The following is a 27,968-nucleotide window of genomic DNA, read 5'->3' as shown; positions in this document are numbered from 1 at the left end:
TTTACTTTTCAGGTTTAAAATGAATGAAGGACTGGAGAACAACCTGACCCAGCTCTATGACAACTGGACATTTTACAACTCCTCTCTGGAGTCTGTTTTACCCAGAAACAACATCACTTATGTGGGATTTTACTTGCACCAAACGTCCACAGCGGCAATCTTCATCGTGTCCTACCTACTCATCTTCCTCGTGTGCATGGTCGGGAACGGAGTGGTTTGCTTTATAGTACTGCGGAGCAAAAATATGCGAACTGTCACCAACTTGTTCATCCTAAACCTTGCTGTAAGTGACCTCCTGGTTGGGATTTTCTGCATGCCCACAACACTTCTTGACAACATAATCACAGGTGAGTAGTTTAGAAATGTAAGTGTTTTCTTGTGTTGATGAGGACTATGAATTGTGTCAGGATTGTGTCAGGATTGGGTGCCCGTCTGTCGGGGCAATAATATTCCTGATGATGATCTCTTCTGGGGTCCAAGTCTGACATGGCAGACTGCTGTTTGCATCATGCTTCATATTGGTTTAAATATTGTTTTTTATTAAATTCATGAACACAGTCCAATAAACAACGGGTATCTATTTAAAATTGATTAATCAATTATTGAAGTAATCACTGGCTAGTTCACATGGTTCTGGCAGTACTGTGAACTACAGTGTTGGGTGGACCACGCATAATATTGTCACTCTTAGAGGCCATGCCACTAGTACAAATAAAACAAAAAAACAAAAAAACAAAAAAACAAACAAAAAACCTCTCACCACAACTTAACAGACAACAAAAACTTAATACACAAAGAGTTAAGTGAGTGGGAATGGACAGTTAGAAAGCAGAGAGGGTGACCAGTTATATTTTATAGTAGTTAATACGATCAAAGTGAACACCTGTTTCATTAGACAATGTTAAATGCATTTTACAGTTCTTTAGATATTCTAACCACTTCAGCCTTTTGCTTTTTGAATTGTTGCAGCGGAAATAGTAAATATATTTCATTATGCCTTTGATATTATATGCAATCACAATGTCAGAGACTATAAGTGATTAACTGACAAGGAGTATTTCGAGCCAGGAGCCAGTTCTTTGCCTTGACAGTCTACTGCATTAAAATTCATTGAAACGTCTGTAAACAGTGTAGAGATTTTCTTTTTTAAATAATCCTCAGATGTGGCCAATTCAAATGACAGCTTTGACTCAAATCAAAAACACTCCATTTGCCTGTTTGAGGTCCCACAAGTGCTAGAGGTTGCCAGTGTCGACAGAAATCAGATGGGCATCAACAATGGCAAGAAAAAGTATGTGAACCCTTTGGAATGTCTGAAAAATTGTGTTTTCATGTCTTTATTGAGAACAACCATAAAAGCCTCATCGTTCTAGTGGGAAAAAGCCTTTGAATTAATTGATCCCTCGTTGACAGCAATAACTTCAACCAGGCACTTCCTGTAGCTGTGGATCAGACCTGTACACTACAGGAGAATTTTATGGTCATCTCTTTCTTTTCCTGCAGAACTGCTTAGCTCGTCATCTTCTTTGGAGTCCTTGTGTCTGGCTTCTTCAAGTCGTCCATAGCATCTCTATTAGGTTGAGGTTGGCTCCCGATTGGGCCTCCCACAGAACGGATATGTTTTTTGAAGCATTTTGTTTGTGGACTGTTCAGTGTTCATTTATTGTCCTGTAGCATCACCCTGCAGTACAGACATTCTCACATTTTTCTAAAGAATTTTTTGTACACTTGGGATCATCTTCTCTCAGTAACTACACGTGCCCGGCCTATGCAGCAAAGCAGGCCCAAATCATGATATATCCTCCACCATACTTTACGATTTTCATGAAGTTTGACTGGTCACCCACTTCCATGTAGAGTAGCCAAAGTCCCAAAGTGTCTTCATTTGTAGACCGTTAGACTAAAATTAGACTGGTGAATTTCTGGTGAAAGTCTTTAACATCACTTTGTAACCCTTCCCAGGGTAAATCAATGATTCTTCATTGTTGATCTTCTGAAAGCTTCTTTTGGCGAGGCATGGCTTACATAAGCACAATCTTCTTCTGCGGAGCAAACTCAAAAAGTTGGAGTGTTTTTTCTTTTTCCCCAATGAAAGTAGATCTAGTCCACACCCTCAAAATTTTCTTCCATGTATGCTAACACCTGATACGAATTAGCTCTTTGGAGCAAAGGGTTGACATACTTTTTTCATTAGCCCTATGACTTTTTTTTATGGTTGTTCTCAATAAAGAAAGGAAAGATCAGAATTTTGTGTTATTATTTTAGGCACATTATATTTGTTAATATTTTTGACTTCTAAAAAGATTCACATACCTTGTCTTGTCACTGTATCTAAAGAGAATTGGAAAACATGGAGGCATTAGGAATTCATCAGAGCGATGAAAGTCTTTATCAAAAGCCATTTTAAATAATGTTTCATTAGAACAGATCTGATATATATGATATACTGATATGATTATGCAGTATTTGGATAGAGGCTGCAGTCTGATTATCAGCACTATGCTATTTTTTTTTATCTTGTCTTTTTATCAGAATGTTCAACGAAACAGGCAAATTGGAAACTCTGCATTACACTCAGTATCGCAATTAGCTGCTAAATAATAGGGAGTGAAATCATAAAAAGCATTTAAATTGAAAGTTGTCCATGTTGCAGACTTTGTCTAGAGAAACTCTCCTTTTGATGTCACCAAAACTCAAATTGCATTCCTCTAAAACAAGCAACTAAAAGCATGTTCGGTTTTATAGTTCGGCTCAGAGGTTTTGGGTTTTGTCAATTTGCATATGAATATTTACAGCACCTCAAGTTAGTACAACAGCTTCAACACAAGTACTCAACAGAAGCTCTTTTGAGTAGACCCAGTATGATTCCCATCTAAGTCACAAATCATCCAAATTACCAGAGAAACCATTTCAGTACTTATGTAAGAAAAATGACATAGGAGGATTATTTTCTTGGATCATCCGATAAAACTGTGCAGTGAACTAGGATCTCCTTAGAGGAGACCAACAAGACAAAACAAATGAGACGAACGCGCTGTTTGGCTGCCAAGGGAAATCCTGCTGTAAGCATTACAGAGAGAGGAATATTTCTCAAATTAGAGCAGAGTGGGAGTAGGAGAGAAAGTGATGCCTTGAAAATAGCATTCAGGCAAGTCTGGCTGCAGTTTACAAAAAGGCACATGAAAAACACAGAGTGCAGGAGGTATGAGACTTTTTGTGTCAGAAAATGTGACTCAACCTACTCCTACTCTAAGGCAAACCACTGGTCAATCAGACACTGGGCAAAGTTCATCACCAGTCCAACAGCTTTACTTCCAGGAAGCATAATGACAGCCTCGTGCTGCAGACTGGACTTCAGTGTCATTAGTGACATTAACTACACTGTACAGCTGAAAACTGTTCAGAAAAACAAGATAAAGTCTCCTGCGACTATAAAAAGTGACTTAAAGGAGATTTAGATATTCTCTGGAGGTGTTTAATCGGGAATGTGAGGTATGAGTTGCTGCCTTTGTGCATGTTTGTGGTTTATGTTTTAGTGAAAACATAAGATAAGAGATCAGTTACACAGAGCATTGTGTCTGGCTGGCTGCAATAATACAGTCCATTTAAAATGTCTGAGTGCTGTGTTAAGACTGGACAGCCAACAAACTGCCATTGTAGCTTTCATCTAATGCACCATCAGGATGTTCACAGAGGTTCTTCCATTTGCATTAAAACTTACTGGCAGTTTGTGAACAACATGAAAGAGGAATCACAAGGAGGAGATGAAAGCCCCAATATCAGCCAAAAGTGTTCCCGACATCTACTCAACATCAAGTACTCAACAATCAGTTTGCTTTTTAGTAAGATATGGTACATAATGCAACTGGATGTCACTCTGTGTAAGTATTGTAGCTTAATAAATAACCCAGTGGACCATATGCAAGAACCACAAAAATGTGCCACTAACTAATTTTCTTGTAAGTTGTTTTTTTTTCTTCTTAGGTAAAAAATACATTTATATTTTCACATGCCAGATAAATTGCCTTTTTCCACAGAAGTAACAAAACACTGGTTACCGGTACAAATTAATCTTACTGACTTTGAAGTTTAAAAGTAATATAGAAATTGACTAAATTAAAATACAAAGCATAAGCTGAATTAAAGCTAAAATGAAATTCTGTGCACTTTACTGTCCTCATCATGGCTTGTCAATTTACTGAGCGCTATTTTAAGATTTTTGAGATTTTACCTGTGTACCTGGGCACAGCAACTTATCCATTTCTGTCATTTAGAAAAAAAGATCTTTCCCTCCTTAGAGATGGTTGCCACCTTGACTGCCTCACGTATTAGTGATGGGGCACTTTACCTTAAAAACTAGTTTTTGCCATCTAGCTTCATGCAGTCAAAAACAATTCCCGTCACTACTCTCATCAAACGTCACTGACACTTGAACTGTTAATATTTACTAATTATTTTAGCTCTGACTGTTTTATTTTGGTATATGAACAATCTGGACAAAGAAATAGAAATGTATAACATGAATATGATAATGCTCCTGCATTGATGGAAACTTATTGTATTAAATATTGTATTAAATTACATTAATAAATTATATTTCAAAGTATTTGCTTTTTTGTGGACAAAAATGTAACAGCTGAATATGTTTTCAAAACTGTCTAAGCAAAATACAGTGTACTTACAACAACAACAAAACAGATACTCGATAATAGACATGCAGTTTGTTGAGCCACATGAAGACATGGTAATGAGTGTTTTCTACCTGCACTAAAAGATTTATTTTTGACAAGGTGCTTGGCTCTCCTGTTTGACAATGGATAAAAAACAAATTGCATTCCAACGTGATGCAGACAACAAAGTTCTGTGTTTTCCTTTAAAAAAGGAGGGAATCATAAACACCAGCCAAAACAGACTTTTCATTGTTACTTTCACCATCCTCTATCTAGTGCATGCATCATCCCACACAAAAAGAACAAAGATCAGGACTGTTTATTTCATACCCACCTTCACAAGGTTTCACAACAAGCAGGCTAAGACACTTCAGTGTGTTGGTCACAGAGATATTTAGAAGAGTTGAACGTTGGTGGAAACTCAGATGTTTCCTCCACTTTAAGTCTCTTTATATGCTTAAAAAAAGGTTTCTGCAATGACCAGGCTTAATTTGAACTTAAGAGCAGAGGGAGGTGTAAACTCAGGGCAGTGTAAACAACCAAAGTCGCACTAGTGAAAGCTTCGAACAGGCACACGAGCTGAAACAAACTCAAAGCAAGTGTTGCACTAATCGACTGAGGTGTGAATTCATTCATGCAATACCCAAAGTGTATGGCCATAAAGTAATCACTTTTATCTGTCTGTACTTGTCTTAGTGTTAAATCAGCTAAATTGATTTCTCTTTTTCTGTCAACAGGATGGCCTTTTGGCAGCCTGGTCTGCAAAATGAGTGGCATGGTTCAAGGGATCTCCGTGTCAGCATCTGTCTTCACTCTAGTCGCCATTGCAGTTGACAGGTACTGTTCATACAGTATAAATGCAGCCCATGTTAACTACTGTCTAAAGTCTAAAATATGTTCGTGTTCAGTGTCTCAGCTGCTTTGCTTGAATTACGAGTAGATGTAGGCCTAATATTAGTGTGCTGCAGATATATCAGGTGTATATGTTGGTGATGTGTAACAAGTAACCGAAGTATAGAAATGTCAAAGTAAAGGTCAGACTTTTTTACACTTTCCGTTGGAGAAGATAAAGATAAAAGACTTGTTTTACTGACAGGAGTAGGACATGCAGTGGATTAGACAGAAAGCCCCTGCGGGGGTATAGAGCATGGCTTGTAATATGACTACTGTGGATTAGGTGTCTGTATTAGAATAATGTAATGTAATACCTAACACTTTAGGTATTTGCTTTTTCCAATGTAATGTCCAATGTAAATGTCCAAGGGAAAGGTAATCATTTCATTATAACTGACATTTGAGAACATTTCAGTACATGTACGTAAGTGTTAATTACTCAGTCTGTTACTCAAAATTCAGGTAGACCGTTCCAAAGTTGAGGTGGCTTAGAAGGACAAATGAGCAGGATTGTACTGCTTTACCTTCTTTAACTGGTATGAAAATGATGAATTGCCTCGTTTATTGAGATGACAACAGTCGGATGTTTCTCCTTCTTAAACACTTTCTAAACCACTGGCAGAGGCAGTGAAACCCACATAGTGGGAAAATACAGTTTCTTGGCAACATTAAAGGCCAAAAGGCATATACATCCAGTGGAGTTAGACAGGGTTTCAAAAGACAAGACGGTGCAACAGCTCTCCATGCTGTAAAAATGACAGAGCTTGTGTTTTATCATCGTCCAGTCCTCAGACAGATGTGCGCCAATGTTACCCTGTCAAAATCACTGTAGGGTGTCTATGCTTCTGGAAAAGACAGATTGATTTTGAAAGGCTTTAACATTTCCAAGTCAATGTCACCTTACATATTTATCAGCCACTTAATTAGAATTACATTTGAATAGGATAAAGAGCTATTGTGTTCTCTTTTGGCAACAATATCCATGCAAATACCGTATAAACCAGATGACTTCAGAGCATTAACTGCTGTATAAATAATGTGACTTATTATCACGTCATTTTCCCTGATGCTATCCATGGTTGGACGATTAAAATTTGATACATCACAGTAGCCAACAGTATAATCCCCCCCTCTGGTTTTGTCTAAGCTTTACATTTCTATTCATCCTCTAAAATCAAAGTGTCAAATGAGCAAATCTACATTCAAATTAAGTTTTAAGTCTGTGCCCAAACTTGACTGTGTACAACACAGACCTGCAATTTCTTGACAGTAAAAGCTTCCAGCTCTGAAAAACCTATACACTTTTGACACATGTACACTTTTTTCTGACTTTTTTTTTTAACTGAATTTTAAAAATGTATTTCTAGGTACTTTGAATAGGGCTATTCTCCACAATGTCTACTTTAATTTTTTTACATTAAGTAAGATTTGTAATGCTGTTACTGTAAGTATAAGTGGCTGGTGATTAAGTACCAGCAGTAAATGGTCATTTCTATAATTTTTTATTTAGTCACATAAAAAATATATATAAATGTATGTGTCTGAAAGTAGTAGCTGATTCAGGGAGTTCAGCATCATGCAGGTAATTTCCATACTAGAACTACTATCCTTAATATTCAAACTTCAAGAGCATGACTGACAATATGTACACAATAAACCTAAAATAGATGTGTACAAATGTCCTTTGTTTGCATGAGGACAGTTCCTCCAGATTTGGTGAAGCTTTTGCTTAGAAATTCTAGCAATGCCTTAAAGTGAGCATGGAGTTGTGTGTAGGTGACCATGTTATGTGTCTACTTCATATTGTCAAGTCACAGACCATGGTTGGTGAGGAAGAGCATTTTGAAAAAGCTTCAGCAGTGGCACTTCAAACAACCCCTATTTTCATAGCTGCAAAATGACACAAATAACTAAAGATTGGTCTAGCTAAAAAGCAGCCACCTCAGCAGCAGCATCTCAGCTACCAAAGAAGGAGAGGTCACCTGGCACTACCTTACTAGATTATATCTAGACTATGTTAGCTGGAGAATCACTGACCACAGGGATACAACTATGCAAATTAAATATAAGGAATATTTAGACAAGAGTAAGGTGAGAGTACACAAACATTAATAATTCATACACATTAAAATATATACAGATGTCTTTGTTAAAGTTCCTGGAGCATAAACATCAAGTGTGCCAGAAACTGCTAATCACCATTTACCAAAAGCGTGCTGTAGTTTTCTAAAAGACAACCACTGTGCACACTGTGTTATGGTCAATACATTTTCCATATTACATTCTTGTCTATCACAACAAATGCAACTTGTTAAACTAATTGTGCCGTTATTATTTTGAAATTTCTGAAGCTAAATTCATTATCTGAATTACTAGTCTACCACAAAGCAGCAATTGTGCCGATATGATGTGTGCAGTACAAACACCAGTATATTTTGTGATTGCTTTTAATTTTGGCATCTAGCAACACAAAATATGTATTGTCTGGCCACAGTGAGCCATCATTGAGAGGTTAGGGCATCTAGTTCTAGTAACACGGCAGGTTCCAGAGAATAATTGACCATGCATATTCAGATAAAAATATATTTTATTGAGCCATTGTTTAAATATAAGCCCACAAAATTTGCTAGATAGTGTTAGCAAATGTGTTCAGAGGGGTTATTTGCCTCCAGCTACATTCTGCCAACATCAGTGTTTACCAACTATAAATGGTTTATTTATGTACATACTTAATTTAACTTAACAGCCAATCTGATTAAAATGTAGATTTGTCCATTTATTAATCAAAGTAGCTAAAAAAAAAAAAAAACATTTAAAAAATAAATGTTATTTGTTGTTAATAAATTATACTTCACCCCCAAAAAATCTATTTTAAAAAGCAGATTAAATGTATACATGCATCTCCCTTATCCTATCTTTTTCAATCCTTTTGCAGATTCAGATGCATTGTGTATCCATTCAAGCAAAAGCTGACCATTTCCACAGCCACCTTGATAATAGTAATTATCTGGGTTCTGGCCATATCCATCATGTGTCCTTCTGGTGTGATGCTACAAGTGACGAAGGAACAAAGCATTCGAGTGTTACTTGGCTACGACAACAAAACAAGCCCATTTTATTGGTGCAGAGAGAACTGGCCAAACCAGGAGATGAGGAAGATTTACACAACTGTCCTGTTTGCAAATATCTACCTTGCCCCTCTTTCACTTATCGTAATAATGTACGCCCGGATTGGTATTACACTTTTCAAAACAGCTGTTCCAACGGGAGGAAAGCCAGGTCATGACAACCGCCACACTGTGTCAAAGAAAAAGCAAAGGGTGATTAAAATGCTTCTTATAGTTGCTTTGCTTTTCATCCTTTCCTGGCTGCCTCTATGGACTCTCATGATGTTGAGCGACTATGCCAGCCTGACTGAGCAGCAGTACAGAATTATCAACATTTATATTTATCCCTTTGCCCACTGGCTAGCTTTCTTCAACAGTAGCGTCAACCCTATCATCTATGGTTTCTTCAATGAGAATTTCCGCAGAGGATTTCAAGCTGTGTTTAAATTCAGTTTGTGCACGGTGGATGGACAGCGGCGGAAAACCTACTCGCACAGGCTGCAAGGAAACTCTGTGCTACCGGCTAATAATGCGCAAACTTCCCTGGAGCCTATATCTCTCAACAGCCTGGATAAGAACACCTCTAGGAAACTCAATCATGTCACTGAGCAGGATTTGGTCATGGAGGACTTGGAAAAGGCATCATGCAGTAGTGGTGGTGTGACAGCTGTGTCTATTTAAGGAGATACAAAGACATGCTTCAAGGTGACAAGCAAAGGTGTTCATGTTTCAAGAAAATTGCCTTATTCAAACCTAAGCCCTCTAGTGAGCATAACTAAACTGAGTCTCTCATAGGTTTTAGAATCTGACATGTCTAATTTGTCCTAGGCAATTTCAATCCTGCCAAGAGGCATATAAAAACGGACAACACTTGACATGGGATAATTTATTCTTTGGCAGTCCGGCAGTACTTAAAAAAATTAATGCAGCAATTTACCAAACAGTGTTTACATGTAAAATAAACGCATGCATGAAATGACCATTAAAAAAAATAAAAATAAAAAAATAGAAAATAAAAAATACAATTCACTAACAGATAAAACAAACAAAAAAATAACAACTCACATTGGTTTTCTATCTTTACTTGTCACCTTTAAGGCACCCCCACAGATGTTGCAAATATTGCCATGGTAGAAATTGAAGCATATTGTGCTCTTGGAAGTCTAGTTATCAAGAAAAGTGAAATAAAACTTATTGTCCAATGCATAATTTAACAACTGTGTTGACTACAGGCTGCTCCACTATATACATAATAAATATAAAAAAAAAGAAATGTATGTATAAATGTATAAAGATGCATCAAACAATTTCGTTCTGTGATGTTTGTAGAGCAGATTGCAGACATTTACCTACTGTAGCATTTGTACTGGTCAGAATAAAAAGTACCTTGAACTGGAAAACCTCTAAGCTATATAATGAATCATGTTATGTAATATAAAAAGTAAACTTTTTAAAAGTGTTGTATGAGGCGTAAAAGTCAAAGGGCTCAAACATCAAATTAACTTCAATACAACTGTTATAGTTGATCAATGTCACAAGGTTCTTCACTATATTATATATCTCATACTTTTTTTTATTTTTTTATTTGCTGAAGTGGTTAATTTATATATTGCTATATTGTAGATGTACTGTTGAGCAGTTGAAATTAGGGAGTAACTTCATTTACCACTTCTAAAAAAACAAAACAAGTATTGTTCATTTACTTACCAATACTTGTTTTACAATCAAAAGAAACTTTTCAAGTCAAGTCTGGTCAGGCACTCTTCATTACCCACATAGAGCCAAGTATCTGTCAATTTTTGGCTTGTAAAATGCTTAACAAGGACTACTCATTAGCATTCACTGACTACAACAAGACTTTGACAGCATGCCAATGGCTGAAACTCATTATACTGATTAATGAGTTTATTAAACCTCTCTCTAATTAATGTCATTCTGGGGACAATTAGTAACTTCTCATGCTGGTAGGACCATTGTTGCCAGTTTCTCAATATTCAGGCCACATATCACAGCTTTCTCTGACAAAGAAAAATGTTTTGCTGTCAATTAGTTGAATGGTAAAGTTAATCGAAAAAGAAACCTGTTTTTGGCTTGCCCGTCAACTGTTGTAAAACTAAAGGTTTTAGCTTAGTCTGCAGCAGAAGAAAAATGCCTTCTGACTTTTTGGTGACATGAAATAATCCAAGTCCATTTATTAAACTCAATATTGTTTTATTATTTAATCTCGCCTCAAACAAAACTTGTTTTCTATTTGTTAGGGGGACTGTTCTGTTTTCCCACAGCTATAGTTCACAGGGGAATTTCGATCCCATTACAATATTCAGTAATGACAGACGTTGTGGTTATTCTTTATTTTGCTCAGTTGGGCAAAGTTCTGGTTCCAACTAGGAAAAAAGGTCAGTAAATACAACAACAGACCAGTCTGAATTGCTCAGAAGAAACATGTGATAAACATAGTTTGGAAACAGGATAGAACAACCTAAAATGTATAATTCAAAACTAGTGGCACAGAAAGTCAAAATGATAAGGTATAACATATTGACCTGTAAGAGCTAGAAAGCTAGAGTAACCCAAGGGATAAGTTTTTCTCCATCAATTTAACTATGCCACCATTCCACAGCTGATGCATACTAACACTAGTTTTTATAATTCATCCCTGAAACGTATTTCAACTCAATTAACATTGATTATGATACGACTAAACCATTTACTTACAAATTGAAATTCTGATCTAGGCTTTTATTCTGAAATCTGCTCTATAAACTTGCATAAAAATGTGTAATGATACTGAACTCAGTATAATTTATTCATGAATATCTCATGAGCCTGTAAAGAATGTGACATGCGGACCTGACAGAAGTGTTTTGTTGTGATTTTTTATTTTATTCTATAAACAGTCTTGTGTGGTTAACCTGTACAGTAAATGGGGAAAAAAGAGGGTCTGTACTGGCCCTAAAATATGCATCTTTTTCTGTGAGTAGGTGTTACTGATTCAAGCTTAGATCAGAAATGATGATGTGAATCTGTTTAAGTAAACTGACAATTTGGAATTTTTTTGCAGGATAGTGAACTAGGGGGGAAAAACAGTTTCAAGAGGTTTAGAGGTTTACTAACTTGTAATTTCTACTATTGCTAGTGTATAATTAAAAAATTTGCAAAGCAAACATGTTAATAATTTAGCATCATCAACAACATCTACTAATTTCTCAAATCACACATGCATAAAATAATTTAAGTAAAGTCTTCATAAGTGACATGGTACACTCTAGCAATTATCTGGAAGGTCCCTACCCATACAGGGGCACTGGCACTACTAATTCTGTCCTGTTCAGTGAACTTTGTCTTTCCAGGAAAAACTCTCTGTCTTACTTTTAAATCAGGCCAATCCTGGTCCAAGAGGGCCACTGCCCTGCTTGTGTTCTGATCATTTCTGCTCTTACAGCTTCTGATTGGCTCAACAGACCTGGTACAGGTAATCAGCAGAGGGTCAGGCAGTGATAGCCGGAAAATAACCAGGACAGTGGCCCTGAAGGACAAGGATTGGCCACTCCTATTGTAAACAAATATCTTGCATGATCAGACATCTGACTTGGAGAGAGACTCACACTTAATGTAAATTAATTTTAACAAAACATCAGCCATTCAGAGAAAGGATGCGTTTAGACATACAGATACCCAGAAAAGAGAAACATGAGACAATGATGCAATTTTAGTGGAAACCATCAACATAATGGTTCAAAGTACAAACAGTATCACGTTGGAAGAAGACATAAGAGTAATAGTCGACATAGGACACCATATGCTACTCATGAGAAGCATTCTCAAAAATAATAATCCTAATAAATACATTGACAAATGTCATTGGCCAATTTCACCAGTCAACATCCAGGGAGCTTTAGTATTTATCTCTTCTTTACTGCAGGGGATACATCAATTTGTACCACTGAGCCTGCAGCAGGGTTCAGTTGTTTGTGTCACTGAGTAGTTCTGCACTGAAAATCACGTCCACTGCTACTGTCAAAGGTAAGAAAATATAGCTAAGCTGGCACTAAAAGATTTTGACAGTTGTCACAAGGAGGCATCTTTACTTTTGACAAAATGTCCACAAAGATTCCTAGTCATTCAGGTCAGTGGATATCTACCGCTGTCTCCCAAAAGCCCCTAGACTTTCTATTTGGTGGCAAAGAGGTTTTGTCACTTATCCAAGTGACTGCATCACCTGGTGTTGACTGGTGGGTAGCCTCAGGTATTTGAAGGCCTGAAATTAATGAATGAATTTGATTCACACCAAGTTAGGCTCAACGAAAAAAAAAAAACATGCCTACACCACAAGGTATTCCAATCTCTGCAAAAGGACCTCCAAGGTGGCACCAATTATAGTTATACCCAAGTCATTTTGCTGTGCACTGTTATAACAGTAAGACTTTGACATTTGGTGAAAAAAAGGTTTGTGTTGTCACATTTTACCTCTTTGTTAACCTAATTTAACCCATTTTGAGCCAGTTCACATCTTTTTACTGAATGTTGCTAATCACTTGAGTTACTATATAGAATTTATCACAGGTAAAATAGATTTTCTGACTGACAGTCTACATATATTGAATGGTTGGGGTTGAACATGTGTTTTACCAGTTTGACAATATATGGTAAATGACTTCAATACCCACTTTTATTCATGTAACATTTACTTAAGAAGCATTTCCTCCCACACACTAAAAGCAAAAATGCTACAAACATGTTTGATGCAATTTTCAGTATGTTTTGAACAGCTGTTCTGGTTTTCTGGGTTAGCAGCCATCTGCATTGATTTATTACTGCCAAAGAAATTTGGGGTATCTAAAATAAGTTTAAACACCACAAGGCTCATGACGGTATTTAGAGCTTTGCTTGGAACGTACACCACAACAACATAGACAATCGGCACAAAATGATGCTAAGTGTGTCACACTGCAGTACTGAATGTACAGTAATGAATTTGTACATTTTGGTGCCCGTGGTGAAACACACCTTAAGTTTTTATGTCAAACGAGTATGGGTGAATTACTGTATAGTCTGCATGTAAATACCTTGTGTAGTAGCATGTGTGTTTTTTGTGTTGGCACATATATGTTCCTAAATAACTAAAAACTAAAAGATTTATTTGTTAGGACACAAATGCTAATAGATTTTACAGGAAGGATTTTTATGTCTTTAAGTCTGGAAGTAAAAGGTGTCCTGTTTTATTTGTGAAGGGCTATTCATCACATTATCTGTTACCTCTGATTGTCTGCACAAATTATAACTGCAAGTTTTATAGTAAAACTTCTGAGCGTTAACGAAGGCTTGTTAATGCCACTGCTTTTTGGCATTAGTGGTATAATGACTTTTCTTAGCACATAATCTGATGTAATTTGCTGTATATAAAGGGGATTGAGAATTTAATTACTAGAAGATTTAAAATGATAATGATGCTGTGCCTTTAGGAAACTCACACAATGAGATAAAACAGTTTTTCCCAAAACCTCTGAAACACAGTGGAATGGTTGGTAAAAACATCTACAGGTAAATGTACATAGACTACAATATTATATTTTGCCTAACAGAGGCAATAAATTAAATATGAAATTAAAAAGTTAAAAAAAAAAAAAAAAAAAAAAATCTTACCTTCATGTAACAAACATTGCAATCTAACGTTTTGATGCTATATTCAGCCTTTGTGGGGATTCAGAGAAAATAGCCCTGCATTAAAACAGCGCAGGAAGCTAGGTTGGCAGGGGTGTGTTGTTACTGGTACAACACACTGTACAGCATGATCCAATTTGAGTAACAAATTAATGCATTTAGGTTTAACCAATGCCAACACTGAACAACTGTCAGTACAACCCAGTCTCCTAAAAGTTTTTTATATACAACTAAACTGCAATACTTCTGTAGGGAACATGCAACCAGATTACATTTAACAAATTCTGTAAACATCATAAAAGATACAGTATGTTCACGAGTAACTTAAATGGTAGGTCACATATGTTGACAAAACAAATTAAATGTACTACAAAGCAACAGATTTCTTTTTCTATATCCAACACTCATTTCACACACACACAAATATGCAGGGTTATATCTTTCTCCAACCTAAATCAAATGTTTCTTGTTGCCTGAATCCAACCTGACACAAGACTCTGGACTCAAACTTTCTTTTGTTCTATAAAAAGGACTGGTTGGTTTGTAATACCTTAACAGGATTATACAAATCTGAGGCAAAATACTGAAGAGTAACTGTGATATAATGGAATGCAGAGGGACCATTTCATAAGAAAAGAACAATGAGTGAGATTTAAATTTTTAAGTATGACTAGCTGTTTAGGGTTAAATTAGCTTTTCAAACATGCTCTCACCTAAATTGCAACCCAGTTGTTAAATACTCTGTTTATTGTAAATTACTGTGGTTTTGTTTAATAATTTTGATGTGATCTCGATGCCAGTGCTCTGTACCCTGAATTCATCCTGGCATGGTGCTTTCCTTTCTTAAAAAAAGTTATAGTATATCTGAATCAGTATAACAACAAATACAGGGTTACTTTCAACAATTTGTTTGGTATTTTATCTATGAGAGAAGATGCAAATGTGTCATTTATTATACTGGGAACAAGGGTTTAATTAAGGCTGTGTCCGTAATGATTCACAATTGACCGCTTATATAGTGTACAATATTTTGTTGCCTAATCATTCCACAGTGTAACATTGAACTATGAAAGCACTACCTGTCTGGACAATAATAATATTTAACTGAGAAATGTCCCTTTTGTTTTACATACTGTACCTAGAAAATATTAAGTCAGTCAATCATTTTGTGCTTTTTTCCTTCTTGAAAAGTAATGCTTGCCTTTCTGTCTCTATGTTCTATATACACTCAGTGACAAGAAACAGATTGTTTATTACCATGTTGATTCACTTTCAGCCCTGACAGGTGATCTTGTGTGCTGAAAAAGATAAATCAAGCATCCTGTTAGAAATGTAGGATTCAGTATCTCATGTCTGGCCAAGGCTGATGGTATTGATAAAATGGCATTGTGTTGATGACCCCATTAATATTATGTAAAGAAATGCTGCAATACCTTTTTGGAAGACGTTCAGTATCCTCTCTTTATCGCTTGCAGTATTCAGCAACTTCATAAGTTGAACTTAAGGATGGATGTCAAATATATTTTTATATGCTTGTTTTGTTCCAAGTGTGTCATGAATATAGTGCTATTTTGTTTTCACATTTCTCTGGAGAAAGTGAATTTAATGTCCACAAGTGGAAGAAATGGAACTGTTGTGATATTAACTTGAGCTCTGGCATCTCCATGTATAAAAGGACTTTCGACATGCTAGTTGAAAGCCTAATGTTTCCAAAAATGTATTTGCCAAATGCTGCCTCCCACTCTGCAGTATTGACGTGGTCACACCCTTTTTCTGGTCACTGAGTGTACATTTAAAATAAACTTTTTGATAATCTGTTGGGAGTATTGAATCCATGCTGGAAAACTGGATGTATTCATGCCTTTTAAAAATTGTCAAGCTCATTTCTGTTTTGCCTTTGTATCAAAAGATATTTAAATGTGCCCAAACTGTGACAGGGTACATCTGTGTTCTTGTGAACAGCAAACTGTCCAAATGGTCATTAATAAAGATACTGGTCTTAACTCATTAACAAAGTGCTTAAATCTTTCTCATTCAGTCATTTATTCAGTGATAGAAGAACACATTTTACTTCATAGCAGTTAGTGTTACAATTAACCCTCGGTAGGTGCTGATATCTGTAAATGCTGAAATCTACAGCTCTGGAAAAATATAAGAGACCACTGTAAAATAGTCAGTGTTTTAGTGTTTTGTCGTGTTTTATCCTTTATAGATGTATGTATTGGATAATTTACCGCTTTGTTGTATTTTGTGAACTGATGACAATATCGCTCCTTAATTCTGAATAACTATTGTTCCATAGAGCTCTCTCACACCTGGACAGAGCATGCAGAACTGTGAGAATCATGTTTTCTGTTTTACTTCTCCAGTGCCTTTAATACAATCCAGCCTGTCCACCTGAGAGAGAAGCTCTCAGGTGGACTGCCAGGTTGTGAGTCTGAGCAGGTGATTAGCAGTACAGGAACACCACGGGGGACTGTCCTCTCACCTTTTCTCTTCAGCCGGTACACCTCCGACACTCACTGAGTCCTGTCATCTGCAGAAGTTCTCAGATGATTCTGCACTAGTAGGGTATTAGTGGTGGCGAGGAGGCAGAGTATAGAGGCCTGGTGGACTGTTTTGTAAAGTGGTGTGGAAACAACCACCTGACATCAGACTGGACTGGAAATGTAACAGAAAGACTGTGCACAGAAATGGACAAAGCAGAATCTAATTCTTGAGGAAGCCTAGGTAATTTAATGTGTGCAAAAAGATGCGGCAAATCTTGCTGAACAAGCTGTTAAACATCATGGAGAGCAGCTCACATCCTCTCCAAAGCCTGCTGGCCAAACAGCAGAGCAGCTTTAGTCAGAGACTTCTCCAGCTCCACTGTCACAAGGAAAGGTACAGGAAGTCATTCCTCCCAACAGCCACCACCCTGTACAATTACTATATTTAAACAGTGGAGAACTCTGCTTCAACCGAGCCAAACCAGCTGGTGACATATTCATTAGATTTTATTCTATGCATTTCCACATCCCTTGGTATTGCACAATCATCTCAACATACAACTGCACAGAATGATTAAAAGTTGCCTGTTCTGTTCTGTGGATTCAACTGTGTGCAATTTTATTTTCCGTCTAGTTTAGATGTTTTAGATTTTTTTTCCTGCATTATTCCTATCATCATCTGCGTATGTATGTATGTTTGTCTGTGTAATGGCTACTTGCCACACCTGAATTTCCCTTTCTGGGATTAATAAAGTATCTACCTATTATCTTATTTAAACATACTGTAAATTTAAAGGAAACAATACATAAAAATAACAAAAGCAAAATTTGAAACATTTAAAGAAAACTTCATACTAAGAAATTAAAATAAAAAGTGGTGATAATGTTTTCACTAAAACACATTCAGAAATCAGCATTTGATTGAATAACCCCCATTTGCTGCTTTCATGCATTTCGGCTGTTCTTCACCAGTTTTCACATTATTGTTGGGTAACTATACCACTCCTTCTGCAAAAATATTAATCAGCTGATCACATACTCAGTACCTCATGAAGCAGCATTAGGTGTCCCGGTGTAGGACTTTAACAGACAACAGTATGGAATGAATGCCATTCTCATATAGATGCTATTTAATGTATTGCAGGGGGTCACTTGTTTTGTTTTCCAGAGCTGTACAAGTACTAAACACAGACACTGTTTTTATCATTTTGGTTCTGTACACCACCACAATGGGTTAAAAAATAAACAATCAAGATGTGTTTAATGTGTAAACTGTCAGCTTTAATTTAACAGCTTGGTTGAAAACACTGGATGAAGCATTCAGGAACTACAGACCCTTTTATTCCCCAAAATTGATATTTGGACAGCTGGCTGTTCAGCTGTTCCATGGAAAGTGGTGTCATTTCCACTTCAGTTAATTTACAAATAAGCATATCAAAGGTCTAAGTGTTTTATTTGAATTTTTAACCTGCTGATCTTAAGCTTAACTGTCCAAAGAGCTGCCAGTGCCAGCGATCAAACATCATTAGACTAAAAACATGTGGGGTGGGCAAATCAACCATCTGGTTAATTCCTATAAAGAGGGAACACACTGTAGAGCTCAGAAACATCTAAAAGGCTGGAAGCCAATGAAAAACAACTGATGAATAAAAGAAGAATTGATTCCCTGGGGATGAGTTGTCAAGATTAAGAACAGCCTCCAGAAGAAAGGGGTATCCGTGTCAGTGTCAACAAACAACAGACATAACCACAGTAAATGCAGAGGGCTTCCTCAAGGAACCACTGGTAAACCTCAGAAACACAAAAGTCAGACAGGGGCACGCAACCTACATAGGTCTCTAGCAAATATCAGAACATCAGTGGTCCAATATGAGGAGGTCAGTTTTATTTTTGTGGCTAAAAATCTGCACATCACACAAGAAACTACTGAGAGCTTGAAAATGCTTGTTGTCATATGAAGAAAAGTTCTGTAAGTTCAGCGTGCAGAACAAGCTGTTAGCTCAGAGGACTCTTGTCAGAGCTGTGGATTTATACCCTATACTGCAGGAATAAACATCAATTCATGTTTAATGTTGTTTAAACTGTTAAAAAACTGCTAGAGTCTGTGTTTGACATGCGCTTAACTAACATTAGCTAGATCAGAGTCCTGTCTTTGGGTAACAGTTGAGAGGAGTAAACTAGTTTAGAAGTCTAGATTGTTAACCTTTTAATATTGCAGAAAGGAAATTGGTGTAGACTGGTGTGTGGAGAGTCTATATCAGATCAAAAATGATCATGGCAGTAACTTTTTTTGGTTTTCGCATTATGTAACACAAGATCTGGAATATATCTAGTGTCTGGAAGCTACAGTATATTCTGAGGACAGCAGGATCTGTACATGTACTAACGCATGTTAAAAACTAGAAACTAGACAGTGCCACTAGTTCTCTTTCATTTGTGCAGCAGAAAACAGCTTTAAAATGTTAGTTCAATGCTAACATTGTTGATATTACCATTTTTTACTTAGCTCACTCTCAAGAGTTCAGTGAAAATGCCATTAGATTTGAGCAACCTTCAACTATTAGCTCCAACTCAATAACGACCATATTTTATAAAGCACTAATGCCTTTATGTAAATGTAGACAATTCAGCCAGCTTCATTTCTCTTGCCACTGTACTGAACAGACCTGATCAGGTCTGTAATGACAAATTGATTAAAATCACGCAGAAGAATAGGCCTAGTGAACGAATCTACTTTTCACTGAGTATAACAATAATTACACAAGTTCTACACACAAGTTGCAGGGAGCATTCAAAGTATTAATTTTTATGCACATACAGATTTAGTGAATGTGGTGTCAGGGGGATTTAGTCAGACTAGAAGCAGCGGCACAGTGAGTTAACAATAGTATGGGAAGGAGGTAGCATTTGTACAACATTCAATGCAGAGACATTCAGTGTCAGTCAGTGTTCATTCCTCCATTCACGTCCATATTTCACAAAAACTCATACAATGAACTGACTAACATCTTCATTTTATAGATGATTGACTCAATGATGAGACAATTTCTAGGGCTGAATACGAAGTAATTTAACCGCATTCTCTGGTAAATGTGAATGTATCATCTTGTTCATGATTAAATTATTACCGATACCTTATATTTCATAAAAATATATATTTAAAAAAAAGAAACACTAAAATGGAAAATCGAATACCTACACATCCACTGACCATCCAAACATTTGGGTCCAGTCCTATATGAATTTCTTATTTTCTATTTGATGTCCTTGATAAAATAACTAAAATATACAAATAACACCACTGATTACTAAAGCAGAACTTTTCTTTCACAGCTTATATTACTATTACTATTATTATCAGAGGGTAAACTAGCTGAACCATTTATTGTTTTGCCTAATTTGCACCACCCACTAAGACAATAAAATTTTAAAAAGATAAACATATAGTCAAAAATCTAAGTTCTAGACAAGCTGATGCCATTCTCCAAGTCTCATGGCTGTCCATCCACTAGCTGACAAAAATAAAACCTCAAAAAGTCCAGTCAGGATTAATGACTATTAACATAATCAATGAGCTTTTTCAGTGACTAATACAGCCATCCTTAGAGCATCAAATGCAAGACACTGCTTTTCCGTTCTGTTCTTCTCCACAACGGACACAGAAACAGTGGGCTTTTATCTGGCTCTATACCACCACTGTGCTATATCGGGGACATCTCCTCTTAATTTTAAAAGGTGTGAAGTATGATGTGTGAGTAATTTTTTTAAAGAGGCCTTGTACGGTTAGGATGCTGGTAGCTAATTGGTACTTTATGCCCCTCCTGAGAAACAATGAGGACAATTTGTCCAGGCGGAATAAATTGCCAGTCTCACTATCAGGATGCAATACAACTACAGACATTAACATAATAATTCAGCTAGTGACACAAACAAGTGTCCAGATTGCTTTTTAGAGTATATGCAGTTGGCATGTGTGGACTGCAAACTGTTTTCCTCTAGTAGCATCCGATTTAATCACACACAACCTCCCAGCTACATGAAAACAAAGAATAATCTTGCCTTAAACAGCACATGGTGGGCTTTTGGACACACCAGTATTAGTCACCTTCTAATCTGATACTTTATGAAGAGTATTATTCATCACTTTAGGTAGTTTCCTTTATCTTTGTGTTTAAAACAGAACCACTGCACACAATTATCACAGTAGTCTGACTGAAATAACATTATCCTACCGAGGTGGATTTTAAATCCTGTCACACAAATGATCTAGTGGTGTGGCCTTTGGCTACTTGGTGCCTCAACTGCTGTTTGTCAAACAGGAGCAAGGAATCAATTTGAATTTGATTTCCTGTGCCATTATCATATTCTGTCTGTATAGGTTTGCGGTAGGTGTTCCTACAGTCCCAATACAGGATATTGACAAGTGTTGATAAATACTGTTATGGATATGTAGTATAAGAGGAGACATAAGCAGACTAACACACTAATTGTGTGTTAGTCTGTGTGGTCCTGGCCTACAGGTTTAGGCATGACTTAAGCATGTGTTATACAAAGGCAATGCGGCAACACAACAACGATCTAATTGCCAGTTGATTTCAAATAGAAACAGTTTTAACATCTAACCCTGTTTTATTGTTACATTATGCTGTCAACAACATTTCTAGCCACATTTCATTAGAGTCAGCCGTTCTTCGCTGCATGAGCCAAACCACAGTGCTGAGGTAGAAAGAAAGCTGCTGCCATGAGTCAACAGCTTCCCTGGGGAGAGAGTGCCAGGGCAGAAGGAGGAGAAGGACAGCCGCTAAACATGTTGAATGTGTGGATATTTCCTAGCCTAACCAATATTTACTTATTGGAAAAGCATATGTTCTATAGACATCCTGAAAGTTTAAAAATACTTGTTGAGAATCAAACATCTGTTATTGGGTTATGAAAAATTATTTGCCTGCATGACAGCTGACAACCTGATGTGCAGCTTTAAGCCTATGGGCTAAAACAGGGATTAGATGGGCCTACATTTAATTGCAGATTAAACCTCTGTTGCTGTGTAATTATCTCTTCCAACATATACGTCAACAATAAACTGAATTTTCTTTAGGCTAATATTAGTGGCTCCTTACGGTGATTCAGTAGTACCAAATTACTTGGCTCTGGGATTATATAGTGTAGACATCACATTGCAAGAGTCAGTGCTGACGTCATCTTTCCGGCAGGCACACAGTACAGTTTGTTCAAAAATCCACAATTATGCTCACTTATAGAGCAGAGAAAGTCAAAGATTAAATAAAAAAAGAACAAGATTTCCATTTAGATGTACAATACATATACTGTACATGCTTCCGGTGTTTCCTGGAACTAGATACTTGACATGAAAGAAGGCCTAATCTCCCTTATCGAATGTGGTTTAAATTAATAGCTTCAAGTAATTTTCTCATAGCTGTATAATATAGAAATATTTAGCAAATGTGTTTCTTGGTATCAACTGTAATACATTACAGTGATACTAACGCAGAACCATGATTATATAGTGTATGCTCTGTAGTATAATCAGTCAGAAACTGGTTAAATGCTGCAAAGCACAAGAATCACAACTGTGGAAAAGACCTGCTGTCAGCAAACACAAAAACGAAAGACAGTCAGGCGTTTGAAACAATAGAAGAGAATGTATAAATTAATATCAAGACATTTGAACCAGATAAAGTAGATTTACTGTATTACAGGATACAGCAGTGATATTTCCATGTACAGAAAGCCCTTTCTTCAGTATTTAATCTTCAAAACATTTGCTGCCGTGTTGTAAACTTTGTTTTATAATTTTCCAGCTTTGATTAAAACCAATTGCATAACAACATGTCTACACTGAAAACATTTTTCGGTCATCCATCTCACACATCTTTAGCAGAAGAGACATGCTGTAAACATGAGTCTACTCTCCCCAAGGCCATTACACAAACCACAGCCTGCGTTTTAGGCACACAACCAGTCAATGTGTGTTTGATGACGCGGGTGGCCTAAATGCAGTACTATGCCCGAACACCTCTGAAATGCTACAGTGGAGCTCATCCTACACTTTGTATGTAGACTCATCAAATCTCCAGGACATGGAAATAAAAATTATTTTCGATTACAAAAGGAATAACTTTTGAAAGTGACAGGCTTAATCTGAATACTCCTTAAATTTTACAATATTATGGGATCACATTGGATCACATTTTGAGCAGACACATTTATTTTGTATTTTACATTTAAATTCATCCTCATGAGTTTGTTCAAGCTCTCTTTACCTGACCTTTACAAATGTCCTTTTGAAATTTGTGCTACGCACTTATTGCATGACTTGGTACGTTACGGGGCTTCTTCCCTGAACACAAAAGCAATAACTTTCCCAAAACCTCTGACCTATGAAGGGAACACATTATAATCAATTTACCCTGTGTGGGATTGACACAAGAACAAAAATGTGAGATGTTTCTTGTAACACTTATTTCAATTTTTCATGACTGTGTTCAACAGACTGCAGTGAAGGGGACAAACTATGTGTCAAAGTGAATTTTTGTTCTGATGTGTAGATTAAACCGAAAAATCCATCACAGAAACTAAAAATGGCATTATGTGCACATAGGATCTGGACCTTAGTAAAGACAATATCTGAATCACGATTAAATTATTTTTAAATCAGACATCTCATCAACCCCCACAAGTAATAATCACTGTTCATCCACAATCAATTCAGAGGAGTGAAGCAACAAGACAATAATGAGATAAATATGTATAAAACTGTGTCCATGTTCACCTCACTATAAATATACAGACGCATCTACTGTTTTACATCTAGATAATATGGTGTTCAATCTTTTTTTTTTTCTTTGTCCAATATCCATTGTCTCCTTTGCACATTTCCTAACTCTCTCTACTTTTTTTGAATCTAAGGGTATTTGCTCTACATGTCTGTTTTAGGTCTTATGAATATAAACAATTTTAATGAATGTCATTATCTGGGAAGAAGAAGAAAACAAATCTAAGCACTTAAGGATCCAAGTGCAGCACTATGCTGCCAAGTTATATAAACAAATTACATTTCTTCAAGATTTCAATCTTGCTATGCTATAAACTTGCTTTCTCAAATAGCCACTCAATACCCCAACCAAATACTATTGGAACAATTGCAATAAGCTTTAAAATAGGCATTTTCCACAATTCTACAAACTGCTGATGAGAGCAACAAAGACAACTAGAGAGGGAAAAATAAGAATGAAAGACAAGAAGGAACTCCAAAAGCACACCTAGATTCAAAGGCACCCCAAACCCTATCGTATCGTATCTCCCAAACTCAGAAAATCCTAGACTCTTGTTGAGTAAAAAAAAAAAGACTCCTGTAGGTACAATATTATTTAGACTATTTAAATTTGGCTATATGCAGGGTTGGTTTGACATGCAAAGAAAAAAGCAAAACAAAACAGATAATTGTAGTTTTGCATATGCAAATGCGCTCATGACGCACCTTTGAAAACTGTTCAAGCAAGAAAAACTATTTCTAAGTTGGATATTTATTTTAACATGTTTATGTATTTCCACGGCAGCCCACAGAGTACCTCTTTTATCTTTCTTCCTGCAACATCTTGGGTGCTGCCAAGGATCCTGATCTGGTTGGAAGAGCGCTGATTCAGTTAGACAGAAGTTTACCTGAAAAACATAAGAACAGTGAATTCACATCCAGAGGTGGATTGGCTATAGTCTGGTTACATTTGCCATACAGTAAATTTAACATATTGACTGATGTGTGCATTTCAGAAGCTGTTAATAGTAGTTTACTTGTATCAATCCTTAAATTTACTGCAGATACTAATAAAATGAGCCAAGTTTATTGAATTTAAAAGATTTACATTGACAAGGCAGCCTTGCTTGCACCAGAGCACATTAGTTTGTGCAACTACATATATTTTTTATTCATCAAATATTAAAGCAAGTTTGAAGTAGTTCAGTTTTGCTTTTTATCCACGACACAATACCATGAGGGAGACATCTAATCCCCATCTGCGACTCTGTAGGTAAAGCAGGGTCAGTAGTTCGATTGTAGGTTCCTATTCCTACCAGAGTTTTACTCCTTGAGCCAGACACTGAAACCCCTGTTGTTCATTGTGGATAACCTGTAAGTCTCTTTGTATGAAAGCATCTGCCAAAGCACTCAATCTAAATTCATACTACAGCATGAAAACAATCCCAGCCCTATCTGCAGAGACCCTCAGAGCAGCAGATGACAACTCCCACAATTCCCTGATCTCAACATCATAGAGTCAGCCTGGGATTACATGATAAGCCCGAAGACCGAGACAACCTAAATCCACAGGAGCCGTGTCAAATTCATTAAAATGCTTGGAACAACCTACCTGCCAAGAAAAACAGTGTGCAAGTGTATCTAGGAGAAGTAGAAGCATTTTAAAGAGTGTTTACAAAAAAAAAAAAAAACCCTGATTAAAACTGGCTTTATTCAGTTTACTACACTTTATATAAAGTTAAAAACATGACATCCTCGCTGTAACATTACCTTAACTGTATAAAGTCTGTACTCACCAAACGTGATTAGGCCAGTCAGTACATCTCACTAGATGTTGATCAGGTCATAATCTGCTGGAGAATAAATATAATTAAGATTAATTAAAAAGTAGTATGAGTGTGTTGATATCAATTAGCGTTCAATCACACTGAGCAGACATTTGATGAAGCAACACACCAAGTTAAAGAGCACTGTCAACTCACGGAATTTGCAGGACAGGTTCCCTGAATGAAAAGAGCTAATTAGTCCAACTTAAAAGCCCAACTCTGACACTTTTAGTCCCATTAAAGGGTTCCCAATGGTCACTATTAGAAGGGAAACCAGGCTCCAGAGCTACCGTTAGCTAGCTAGCTATACAGTCTACCACCAAAACACTTCTAAACCAAGAACCCATTGTTTACTTTTATCCGACTAATGTAGCTAGGCCTACCAAAGTAACTCAGAAAAAGACTGACGTTTTTTCTGCTAATAACTGCGCGTCAAATTAATTAATTATTGACGATGAAACTTGACGAACCGTGCTACCTGAACAGGTAGCTAGGTTTACACGCCGCGGCAGACGGTTCAATTGTGCACATGCGCAGTGTCCAGTGTCCCATGTTTACGGTTTTATTAATGGTGCACTTTTAATATCCCTCGGCGTACACCTGAGCTCCTCTTGAAAAGGTGGAGTCAGCGCTCCGTATCCACATGCTACAGAAGCCGTTTTCCGTTGTGGTCATTTAAACAATGGATGTCTGTGAGAGTGATCCATATATGTTATACAGTTTCCTAATACGGATTCAGTTCTTAACTGATAGCGGACACCGCCCCTCCGGTTATCAAAAACAGTCCCAGAGAAATAAAACTTAACATAACTTTATTTACTAAAGCACCTTTTGTACAGGTAGATTTATTACAAAGAGCTTTACAGCTGACTGAGTAGTTAAGAACAAGACTCACTAAATGAGTTTTTGAATTAAAATAAAATGTGTGTTTTGTTGCCCAGCTGTGTCCCATTACATTGATCAGTCAAACAATAAATAGTGCTGAATGTTTCAGATTTGGGTTTTGCCTGTTCAGACTGTATTTATAGTTAAGAGATATAACCAATATGAAAACCAGAGAGCTGAAGGGTATTGCACAAAATCCTTGACTTGGCTTCACAGATGCCGGATCAATTAATCCCAGTCTAGTTCCCATGGAGAGTTATTCTGTGTTGCCTGTGTTGTGTTTATCCACCCATCCCAGCTTCATTTGGGCCAGACTCAGTTGCACTGAAGGCAGGCTAAATTAAGCTGAAATAAGTTGCTATAGAGACTTATTCTCTGAATTTAGCCTGATCCAGAGCAGGCTAACATCCAGGATAGATTAATCCAATAGGGACCTATAGGCTACAATATGGAGGATATGTGGAAAATCCCGACTTAATCTCTTATGTTGGTTTTGTGCAACACCCCTCTAGTTGGACACACCTGGAAACTAAACACACCCATCAGTCACATGTTCCAATACTTCTACTTATCTAAAAAATGTGTGGGTTCAAACAAAGGGTGCTATCTTCTAAGTTGTGTATCGGATCCAGACATAAATACCTTGAAATAAAAGCTGAAACTTTGATCTTTTGTCTCATATAATAATCTTTTGACGTCAAATCAAATGTTTTCAGTCTACAGCAATAATAAAGGAACTGGCCTCACTGTTCCAATACTTTTGGAGGTGAGTGTGGGCTTTTTTTTTAAAGTAGATAACATTTGTTAGAAAAGTAGATTAAAGTAGATAAAGATAAAAAACGTAGGTTTAAGCATTACATTTAAGAGTTTGGTTAAGTTTTAATTTAGGTTTGGTGGGAAAAATAGATTCTAACTCTATAGATTAAAAAGGTTTAATTCCAGTGGTGGAAGAATACACATTTAAATACTTAACATGAGCAGGTCCAAGCAGTCACATCAGTGAAAACACCTGCATGGGTAGACCTATGGCCTTTAATTTATTTATTCACCATATTTTCAGTGCTGCACTCAACTCTACCTGCATCAAACCCAGACACCCTGGTCACTGGTCAGTGGAGCAAATGCCACTTTAATCCTATTCATTTCACTTTCATTACCCCTGGAGCTTGAGAAATGTGAAAGCGGTTAATTGGTGTAAATGACTAATAAGACTGAGTTGCGTGGCCATCACATTAAAAATAAACCATTTTGAGAGTATTTATTGGATTGGATTTTGCCCATCACTGGTACATAAAATAGAATAATCATAGTCATACTATAAAGTATCCTTTGCATTGTAGCAACTGAAATTATCTTTATGCAGTTTAGCTGTTATAATAAATAATTAAAACATTTTATGAGAGGACTGCGCTCAGGGATTGTGTATATTAGCAGGAACAGAGGCGTTCCACTGCTACAGAACACCTATATTACTGCAAAACCGATTATCGCAGTGAGCAGAGCTTCATAACACACTCAAACACAGTGGCATGGCTTTCCACACTTCATCTAATAACACAGCTTGTAGAGAAACTATATGACTCAAGATGTAGAGAGGTTGAGTTAATAAACCTGATGGATAAGCACCAGCTCTTCTGATATGGAGGCAGGGCAGCTAAAAT

General features: G+C 36.7%; 1 protein-coding gene across 1 annotated transcript; it reads left to right on the top strand.

Annotated features, from left to right (window-relative positions):
• The first annotated feature begins 19 nt into the window (after positions 1-19).
• On the top strand, positions 20-9,352 carry npffr2a (neuropeptide FF receptor 2a). Its single transcript, XM_026343764.1, has 3 exons — positions 20-347; positions 5,408-5,507; positions 8,500-9,352. The coding sequence occupies exons 1-3, from the start codon at positions 20-22 to the stop codon at positions 9,350-9,352; spliced, it is 1,281 nt and encodes a 426-aa protein (XP_026199549.1).
• The last annotated feature ends 18,616 nt before the right edge of the window (positions 9,353-27,968 follow it).

Source organism: Anabas testudineus, chromosome 9 (assembly GCF_900324465.2).
Source record: "Anabas testudineus chromosome 9, fAnaTes1.2, whole genome shotgun sequence".
NCBI classification, from domain to species: domain Eukaryota; kingdom Metazoa; phylum Chordata; class Actinopteri; order Anabantiformes; family Anabantidae; genus Anabas; species Anabas testudineus.
The sequence above is the reverse complement of the archived record's forward strand: the minus strand, read 5'-3'. Positions and strand labels throughout refer to the sequence as shown.